We start from the raw sequence: 11,470 nt of genomic DNA on the forward strand, positions 1-11,470 counted from the left end.
GGAATCCGTGTTGGAGAACCCTGAAATGGAGTATGGAATCCGTTTAGGTATTTTTTCCGTTTTTCGAGTGTGAAACCCATTTTAGTGTCATAAAGCATGTTTTAATAGAATCACAATCTCTATTTCCTTAAACTGGTTGGAGAGGTGGAGAGAAGAGTGTTAATGATTGAATTTGAATTGAAAAAGGAACACAACCTAAGGGAAGAGTGGGGTGCAATGAGAGAGAGGGGCCAATAAAGTGGTTCACAATGGATGACAATAGGGAGGCGCGTGGGATAAGTGTGGGTGGAGGGGAGGCACAAAGGGGTGGGTAATGTAACTGAGATTGAGAGCAGAAAGAGCAAAGAGAGATTTGGGAGACAGAACACACATTCCATTTCATTTTTTTTTTATTTTTACGCAAATGGATTGTGTAATCCGTGTCGGAGGAAGGTGAAATCTAATCCGTTTTGGTGGTTTTCTTGGTTTTTCAGAGTGTGCAATTTGTTTAACATTGTTGAATGTAATTAAGGAGTGAGTGTTGGAGCAACATGTGTGTGAAATGGGAAAAAAAAGAATACTGGACACATTTGATATTTTTAAAAACCTGGACCCAAAGATTATGCATTATGAACGCGCCCCAAGTATGTGACATTTTTTTTTGCATGTGTGTCTATGTATGAGTACTTTTAAATGGTCCGTCACCAATTTAAGCAGTAAATCCAACAAACATTTCTTCCATGTGCAGAAGTCTAGAAGCAGTAGAGAAAATTGTCTTCATCACGTTGAAGCAATAAAAATTTAACTTGAGAAGTTGTTACCTTTGCTATTACGACAGAAAATGCATTTGTTATCGGAATTCAAAATTCGTGTCATGTTGTTTATTTAATTTAGATATTTTTCCAGGAAATTTATATTGGATTCTAATGTTTCAAACTTTGAATTACAGATATGGTTAGGACACGAGGAAATTTATCTATACGCGGTTCAAATGATGCACCCGAGAGTTCCACACAGGGTGGTACACGGAAGAGACCCACAGCTTCGGCTCGTAGAAAGGGTCAGCATGAGGCTAATGTGGTTCAGGATGATATTCTTGAGAATGAGGTTTCTGACGTTCCTCGGGAGGACGAGCATGGCATTGATAACGATGGTGGAGGATTTCCTGGTGGTCCGTATGATACATCTTTATTGACCCGGTACCAGGATCATGTTGCACGCATGATGTGGGATGGTCAGGTCAGTAAGAAGTTTTTATATGGGTTTAATTTTGTTGTTGTTAAGTATTTTTATTCTTTTTTGTTTCTTTTGTTAGGATCGAGCTGTGAAAGTGGTCTCCCATATTAAAAAGGTGAAGAAATTAGGACGTCCTCACCCTTCTGTTGCACCTTTTGTGTTAGCTTCTGGATTATCGCCTCTGTGCGATATTTTATATGAATATATCGAGCTTGGGTTAGTATTGAGTTTCGTGGAGAGATGGCATCCCAAGACTAATACTTTTCATCTACCCATTGGGGAGATGACCATCACTTTAGATGACGTATGGTCACTTCTCCATCTTTCCATCAGTGGAAACTTTTGCTCCACTGAAAATCTGGAATATGAAGATTCTGTTGAGATTTTGACGACACTTCTTGGTGTTGACCGGGCCATGGCTTGTGTGGAGCTGAATCAAAGTCGGGGTGCACAGGTCTGACTTAGCTGGTTGAGAGAGTTGTATGACAGTTGTTGTGAAAACGAGTTATGGGAGTTTGCTGCACGTGCATATCTTTTGCACCTTGTAGGGTGCACGATATTTGCTAACAAAAGCGCCACCTATGTTCGTACACATTATCTCGAGCTATTTAGAGATCTCTCCATATGTCGTACATATGGTTGGGGAGTTGCTGCTCTTGTCCACTTATATGAGCAGCTAGGAGATGCCAGCTTTTCAAATACAAAGCAATCAGCTGGATATCTACCTCTTCTACAGGTACCCATTTATATAACATTTTATTCTTTATTTTACTTGTTTTTAGTTTTATATGACAATGGTTAAATGAAATGTTATTTGATACAGGCTTGGATATACGAGCACTTCCCTACATTGGGAAGGAAGCAAGTACGGGATACATATGTGGAGACCGAACCCCGTGCTCTACGTTATGTCACTGGACGCGCCATTTCCGCTATAGCTGATGTTAGAGTCCAGTTGGATGGCTTGACATATCATGGGATGATTTGGAACCCATATGTAGCACATAGAGCTGCTCGACAACTTGTAACACATGGCATGTTTTCTGGCTTCCTGAGGGTTGGTACCCTCGTACACCGTCATATGTCGGAGCATGTGTTACGACAATTTGGCTTCATGCAGCCTATTCCACGACCGCCCAGTTCGCTTCCCATGATGGACTTTGAGGCTATTGATGATCGGTGGAAAAAGCACGAGCAGTTTGTTGTACATCAAGTGGTCCAAGCACCAGCTCCTTTTTCATGTGCAGATGGATATTTGCAGTGGTTTAGGAGAGTCTCCCATCCATACATTTTACGTGGAGCTGAGGTCGACCGACCTAGCCTTGTGATTGTGCCCCAACTTCGTCAGAATTTGCCAGATGACATAATAGTTCAGAGAACGTCACCGTCATCATCTTCAAGTGGTTTATTGGTATGTTATAAATTTAGTTATTCATATTATTAGTAACTTTTAATATTTGACATTAACTTGTTATTATCACAGGGTCTCGTGAAATGCATTGTAGGCGGTCTTCAGCGGATGATAGACTGTAGAGACGTTACTGAGGGCACAGTTGCTTGGGATCACACTCATGAGTTATTGCAGATGGCTCGAGATGGCGTTGAAGAGGAAGAGAGTAGAGGAGGACGTAGAGTTCGAGGTCGACGACCATCTACGTCTGGATATTCCATTTACTATTTATTTGTATTTGATGTTAGAATTTACATTTCTATTGAATTTTATATTAAGATATTTCATCTATATATGGTATTTTATATTAAGTTATTTAATGTTAGCAATGAGGCCAAAATATATCCGTCCCTTGGCCAAAGGAGTTAGAATTTTATATATTGGTAAAATAATTACAAACAACAACAGTCAAATACTTAATACAATCAACAAATATCAGTCTTCCATGAGATCTACATAACTACGATCCACTACGTGTAAATCTAGGAATGCTTGCATCCTATCTCTATAAAATGATGCCCAGCCTTTTGCCTTTGGGTAACAATTGCTAGATGATATGATATCCACTGTTGGTAATGGACAACCTTCTTGTAGACGAACCTGTAAATACGCAATTAGTCAATAGAGAAATAAAGTTCTTTATAAAAATAATATATATAAACATATATACCTACACAAAATGAGAATTGTAAACATGTCCGATACAAATTAGTCGATGTTGACTTTGCGAAATAGGTGGGGATGTACGAAGTGGGAATATCGTCAAATTCTGAACTGATGACAAGCACACGAGGATTACATTATACCGATTAGCAATCGCATACCCCATGTCTGGTATAGTCATCCACTTGTCTCGATTAGCCTGCTTATAATTGAATTAGATTATACTAAAACAAAATCATAAAAAACTTTTAATACATAAATTTGAACATTGGTGTGTAGAAGTTATACCCCTGATGGTGATTGAACTAGCAAAGACTTTCTCAGTTCTTCCAGACGATCATAGCCTCCAACTAGTGTTGCATATTCATCTCGCCATTGACTAAGTTCTTTGTATAGATCATGTCTGATTAGAGGCCACGACTCCTCACCCATACCCAACAATGCAACAATGCATCTATATCCACAATGACCATCCGCAACAACATCGACAACATCGAGTATATAAGGATGAAAAACAGGATTGAACTGTTCTACCATGGGTATAACTTTCTCTTCAATTACATGTTTGCTCTTCAGCTTGTTTTCTGTTTTTGCAACACATGTGTCTTGTCTTGAGGACTCAATAAAGGCGTCCACATGCTCAAAATATGAGGGATCACGTTTGGTTGACTTCTTTAATCTATGACTCTTAGCTGTACCTTTCGTCTTAACTTTACTCGGTGGTGGTAACATCGATGTCATGGAAGGGCAAACTATGTCAAGTAATTTATGTTTTATGGTCACTTTTCATGCAATATCAACTTCTTTGAAAAGATTAAGCAATAGATCAACCTCCCTCTGAATAGATAATTGCCCTTCAGATTGTGAAGACGAGACATTGGAGAAGCTCAACCTAGTCCACATGACATGAATTTCTTGGAGAGGAATAATCCCAGGATCATATCGTGCTAATTCACACGCACATGGTAGACCATAAGTTTGTCTGAGAATGCAGCCACAACGACTACTATCGAATCCAATCTTCTTTAATCTTTCCAACTCTGGAGCAAGGAGTTCTAAGGCACATCGAGAAATATTTCCCACTAATCTTCTATAACTCAATGCCTTGTAAGAGTCACTGATCAGATTTATACTTCTTTCAAAAGACGCTTTAATTTCGTTATGCTACAAGATAATAACGTTGTGAATTCCATCCCAACACGAAAAGGTCTCCCATACTACTTCCAAGAACTTTCTTCAGACTCCAGTGAGCAGACTCAACCCTAGTACAATTTATACAAGGAAATCATATAAACCATTAATAAATAAATTTAATTAATAGCAAAATGCAAATATACCTGTTTGATGTTGTATTCCCCAAATGCATAACTTTGTTCGTCCATGCCTTCACAAAGAATTTCTTGTAAGGAATGATCCACGAGCCGTTAACATATTCAAAGAATACAGGCCTCGGCTGGCAAACAAGCTCAAGACGATGAACACACTCGTTGAACTTTAATTCATCTTCACAGTCCATGACATTCTCCCAGGCTTGCAGTACAACATCCCATGCATCAACATAATTTACTAACATTTTGCACTTTGCTTGCACATTTTTTTGAATGTGGAAACGGCATAGAAGATGATAACACTCAGGGAATACAATGCCGACAACATTCATTAGAGCAAGATCCCTATCAGTTACAATGACTTGTGGACCACCCTTGCACGTCATAAACAGACCTCTTAGCCTTTCAAGAGCCCAAATGAAATTATTTTGCTTTTCACTAGATAAAAATGCAAAAGCGGCTGAGAAAGTTAATCCTGTTGAGGTCACACCAACAATCTCAAGTAATGGCAACCGATATTTGTTGGTTTTATAGGTACTATCCATTAAGAACACAATATTGAATGAATTTAACAACTTCACAGCATCAGAATGGGTCCAGAACAAATCGCTAACCACATCAGATTCATCAAGACATCTACTAAAATGGATGTAGTGATCACGTTCCAACATCAACATTAACTGTTGTAACTAAGTTCTTGAACCTCTTATTAAACGTTTGTACCTATATCTTGCATTATACACTTGCTTCAGGGTTGTAACATTACACTCATCTTTTTCTTTCAGAGTGAGAAGTATATTTGCAGGTTTGACTTGACTTTTAGTCATATCAACAAGCAACGACTGTTCAGTAGACTTCAACCTACCTGCATAGGGGTGACCAACTAGAGTAGATGAGACATCGTGATTATGGTAACCACAATTTACGTTCAACACGCATCCCTCCCCTTGAGAGATGGGTCTCCCTCTCAATCTAAAGGGACAATCACATTTTCTTGTCCTAGATAAACTCGGTTCTGCATCACACTTGTATTTTCTATATTTTCCACTTCTTTCACAACCTAATAATACATGGGTCTTTCTTCCTGGTTGTCCATTATATTTATCTGATCTTAGAATAATGACAACAAATCCAAGATTATAAGCAACCCCTCTAACCCACTTAATCAAATCTTCACGTGTTGGGAAAATATCATCGGTTGTAAAATGAGATGTATAATCTTGTTCGCAAATATCATGAACAAAATCAGAAAAGTCTGACATGAGACTACAATTTAGTTGAGAATCCGCTTGAGAATCCAAGAAACTCAAATAACTAAAATGATGATCTTCCATAATGAACTATAATAAAAATAAAATATTTTAATACGTCAACAAACCAAGGTAACCACATAATACATAAGAATGTTAAAAAAATAATGCATAAAGAATGCAACACGTATTAGAGAAAAGAAAAGAATGCAACACGTATCAAAAATTGAAAACTGATTGCATGTCATATTCAAAACTCATTGCATGGTGATATTCAAACAGATTGCATGATTCACGTTAAAAAATTCACCAATCACACAGTATACATTCACTGATTACAAAAGCACATGGAACTTGGTGAAACAGATTACAAATTTCGTTTCACATCTTCATGAAACGGATTATGTAATCCATTTGGCGAAATAATTATACATTTTTGGGACACAGAATACGAATTCTGTTTCAAGAAAAAGAGAAACGGAATTTGAATTCCGTTTTTGGACCTATTAACTAGCAGCATTGAAGAATTTGTCTATGAATCTGTGACTGTATAAAAACCAACGAATCCTTACATTCTTGTATCTTATGTTGTAGAAGCTAAATTGCAAGAATGGTTAGTTCAAAAAAGATCATCCAAATGGCTTCGAAGTGGTAGAAAGAGGTCACGAATTACCAAAGGAAGAGACTTCTATGGCCGTAGACTCATGAAAATGCATCATCATCAGAGTGGACGAAGGCTGAAAAGGGTCACTTTGTTGTTTATTGCATTGATAAGAAGCGATGTAGTTTTGGTACTATCATCCTCAATTGCCTTTGTGATAAATTATTATTGGTGGACGTGGGGGTGTAATTTTGTTATGAATGGAGGGTAAAGTTGGTGGAGCTTAGGAAACACCAGCCATCCATTGCCTTGTTAAAAACCTAGATTCTTCAGGCTTTGGTTCGACTTTATTTTCTTAGATTCTCGTTCTCACCAACCACAAATAGATGAAAAAAACGTTTAGGGAAAGCACAAACGGATCCCAAAACCCGTTTGAGAAAAAAACACATGGAATCGGATTGCAAATTTCGTTTCACACTTCCAGGAAACGGATTACGTAACCCGTTTCGGATAAAATTAAAATTTTGTAGGAAAAGGAATAGGAATTCCGTTTCACAAAATCGTGAAACGGGTTCTGTAATCCGTTTCAGAAAAAAATTCGCAATTTTTTTTGAAACGGATTATAGAATCTGTTTCACGATTTTGTGAAACGGAATTCGTATTCTGTTTCCCACAAAATTTTAAATTTTTCCCAAAATGGTTTATGTAATCCGTTTCGTAAATGTGTGAAACAGATGCCAGAATCTGTTTCATAAAAAATTACGTGTTGTTCTTTGAAACGGAGTGTGAAAGCTGTTTCATATGTTCTGAAATGGAATACGAATTCCGTTTCACATCATACACAGAAAAAAAAAACTTCAGCTCATATTAAGGCTCTAACCTGGACAGAACGGAAGTACCACACTTGGAGAGGATGCACGTTACTCACGATAACACCTTTCTTCAATCAACCAACAAATAGATAACCTTCAACCACCACAAGCACAAACACTGAGACGAGACATTAAGAGAATAAACTTAAAAGAAATTGAATGAAAGTGATACAAACCTCCAAAGGGGACCACCACCACCGGACAATGAAAGAATGAAGCACACAAAATTGAAAGCTCAGGAGAATGAAACGAGAATGAAACAGTGAAAGGGACCACACGAAACGAGAATGAAACTGAGAAATTTTAAATGAAGGCAGAGTCAAAAAGAGACAAACGGAGAAGAAATAGTATTTGGGGGTGCAGAAGTTGGCGACGCAGTAAATGAAATTTACTGCGTCCCTACCCACTCTCAGCTGTATCTTAATGAAGGGCATTATTGTAACTTTTGGGGGGTACAAAACAAGTGTTGGAGGGGCAGGGAGAAGCGCCCTTTTAAAAATTAAAAGTTTCATCCATTAGCGAGGGCATCACCCTCTCTTTGGATTTTTTAAAAATTAATTCTCTCTTAATGAGGGTTTGACACTTTCTTTATATCATTTTTAAGAAATAGTTTTACCTTTGCAAGGGTATAGCCCTATCTATCTATTTTATTTTTCAATAATTTTCTGCTTTAAAAATTCATTTTATCTTTTTTAATAAGGGTTTTATCCTCTCTTTATATTTCTTTTTGAATTAGTTTTAGCTTAGCGAAGGTCTAACCCTCTCTATATATTATGTTTTAAAATGATATTGTACATTAATAATCTCTTTGTAGTTTTTTTTTAATTAAATAATTTTAAGCATATACTTACTATAAAATATAATAATTTAAAAAAATTAAAAATTTTATCCATTAGTGAGGGTTTGACCCTCTCTCTATTTTTTTAAAATTAATTTTACTTTAGCCGGGAGTTAGCTCTCTTTATATTAATTTTCAAAATTCGTTTTAGCTTAGCAATGGTCTAACCCTCTCTATTTATTATTTTTTAATTAGAAATTGATTTTATCTTAGAGAGAACTTTGTTCTCTTTATATTATTTTTTAAAATTAGCTTAGTGAGGGCCTAATTCTCTGTATATATTATTTTTTAAAATGATTATTTGGTTTAGAACATTCTTTGTATTGTTTTTATAGTTCGCTAGCTTAATTCACCAGTGCAGTAAGGGTTTTTTGTCCTGGTTATTTTCCTCATTTTGTTTTGGGTCTAGAACCGAGGTATATTGGGATGAGGCCAAAAGGCACCCTTTTGGCCTAGGTTGTTACCTGAGGCCTTATAGTCCTTTTTATGCCTCAATTGTTAACGAACCGGAGCCATAGGGTTCCTTTTCTGCCTCGGGTCAGCTAGGACCAAAGCCATAAGTTTAAAATAATTTTTTTTAATTAAAAATTTCGTAGACTCTTTGGCCTCAGTTATGGTAAGAACCGAGGCCATAGAGTGCCTTTTTACTTCGATCTTGGTAACAACCGAGGCCTATTCTACTATTTTTTTAAAATAATTTTTCTGTTTTATTGTGATTCCCACATTTAAACCTGCATATTTTTTTCATAGAGCAGCACAAACCAAGGCAAAATATTTTCTCAAACATCCACAATCCAAAAACATTTAAAAGATAATTGAAATATACACAATCCAAATACATATATCCTAATCAATACTATTGTACATTTGAATTATGAATTTTGCACATGCTATCCTACCAAACTTTATGGACTTCGCGGGAATTGGCAAAGGACTCTTGAATGTCTGCAAAATAAGACATTAAGTTAAGTTAGTATATAGAAAGACAACTTTAGTATACCAAACTTTAGAATATTGCAAAGTTATTTTTTTTATTCAAAAATATATTATTGTTTCCCAATTAGTTGTAATACAAGCACGCACAATTGTTGTCATCCATTGCATTATATAGTAACCGCACTCATATGAGTCGGTTTGTCTATTACACTACATTATATCAACAACATTAAAATCAATTAAGGAAGAAAATCAAATCAAACAATTATAAATATATGGATAGAAATATCAAACCTAGAGGGAACACCATGCAAGACATTTTGCCTTAGCCGTTGATCTCCTTAACAACAAGTTATGTCCAATAATTGAACTATGATAAAGGGAATAAGTTAGGATACTTTTATATAACATGCCATTTTCATAAGATTGAGATTAGGTTTCTTATCAATCTATCACTTGTCTAAGATGGTTGGTGGGAGGGCGGTGCAAAAAGCAAAACCACACAGCAAGGTTCTCCCTTAGGGAGACCACAAGTAATTGTCGATGACGTTTGAGAAGAAAATAAATTCATTGTTATGCATTAAAATGGCATATTATATTCATAAGTTAACAAAAATGACTTACCCAGCAACATAAGGGACAAAATAAATTTCTTTTCCGCGTTGAAAGCATCCAATCACATATGATTGGATGTCATCAAACTTGTTGCCTTCATGAGTGAGTTAGGGGTCTACAAACCCATATACATCATTCAGACCCATAGTTTCAGTGACACTAGATACCTAAACATAAAATTGATTTGATATAAGTAAATAGATAAATATATCATATAACTATATATAATGACTGAAAGACTTACATCATCCATAACTGAATAATGGTAATATTCAATTCCTCTTGTCCCATGCAAGCTCCAAGACATCTCGGGAATGCAAGTAAACTGGGATGTCAAGATCTCTCCCAAAAATGTTAGCATCCCAAGGAACCTGCATCGGCTTATAAGCTATGATTTCTGCAAGTTAGAACAGTGCACAAAGAGGATCGTCCAAAGAGAGAAGAATCTTCTTTGATTGAGATTTTTCCTATATTGATGCAATTTCAGTTAAAATGAAATATAATTTAAGTTTGAATATAATAAACATGTAAACTTAAAAATGTAGTATATTGGTGGTTTAAGAGTATGTACCGGGGGTCAGTAACAACCAAATCTCTAGGCCAAGCGAGGAAACACTGGAATGCCTATGCCACAGTATATACCTCATTTGTTGGCACAGGAACTAAAGCAAACGACATGAGAACCTCCTCTACCGTGACCTTAACCTCATCCTCTGATAACTCCTTGACATGAAGAACTATGGTTCCCTCAAATACTTTTCCACGAGCCACTAATGTCTTCTCTGTACCATCCTAAATATATAGCTGGCATGGATGAGTGTCATCCATGTCCTCCCCGGGTGGAGTTGAACAACTCCCCTTTCTGCTTCTATTTGTTACAGTCAACGATTTATTAATGTTATTCAATTACTTTATTAAATATCATTTATTCAATTCATAACTTATAGAAAACAAATTTACCCGTGGGAGGCACAAATGGGTCCAGTTCTGGCGGAGGATCCACTGGCGAACAAATGTCATAATGCTCAAATATGCGCATAAGTTCTTCTCTCACCTGTGTAGTGATCATTTCCTTCATTCTTTGCTCATAATCAGCACTATGACTACATGAAGACTGACGAGAGGAGGAACGAAAAAATTGGTATATGCCGATTCCTGATCCAGCACCATGCACACGTCCAGGGTGATCAGGTCGTCCACTTGCAGCAACAAGTATGTCATGACGACCTTCTGGAATGAATCCTCCTTGGGAGGTCTGCTCAACCAACGAATCCTACAATGTAAAAAAAAATTATAAAAAATGAACGAGCTATTAAGATAAGAATTGTATCTTACAATTTTCTCAAAGATTTCTCATGCAAATTCAGAAGTGTAGTTGCCCGATGTGCGTAGATGGGCTAATTTCCACTTTTGATGACGTGATGGTGGTGAAGGAGGCTCAGTATCTTCAACCTCAGAAGGTGGGGGCCTAAATTTTTTCTTTTCTGAAATTATCTTCTCTTCAAGTTTTCTATACCCACCATGAGATAATATGTGCAAGTTTTTATTTTGACCACTTATGCTTTGAGCCTTTTTTCTCTTTACCTATAACATATAAAACCCACTTTATGAATTAGTTAAAATTTTGCATAATTATCAATTGTGCTATTGATGATTTCAAATAAACATACCTATAATCGCTTAGTTGTTCGAAGCTCAAGAA

The 11,470-nt window shown here is 36.5% G+C and overlaps 1 protein-coding gene across 1 annotated transcript; it reads left to right on the plus strand.

The window, feature by feature from the left end:
* The first annotated feature begins 248 nt into the window (after positions 1-248).
* LOC114170322 (protein MAIN-LIKE 1-like) lies at positions 249-2,931 on the plus strand. The gene is made up of 7 exons (XM_028055803.1): positions 249-306; positions 929-1,218; positions 1,295-1,661; positions 1,764-1,951; positions 2,039-2,626; positions 2,699-2,848; positions 2,914-2,931. The coding sequence occupies exons 1-7, from the start codon at positions 249-251 to the stop codon at positions 2,929-2,931; spliced, it is 1,659 nt and encodes a 552-aa protein (XP_027911604.1).
* Positions 2,932-11,470: the final 8,539 nt, after the last annotated feature.

Source organism: Vigna unguiculata, chromosome 11, assembly GCF_004118075.2.
Source record: "Vigna unguiculata cultivar IT97K-499-35 chromosome 11, ASM411807v1, whole genome shotgun sequence".
Classification (NCBI taxonomy): Eukaryota; Viridiplantae; Streptophyta; class Magnoliopsida; order Fabales; family Fabaceae; genus Vigna; species Vigna unguiculata.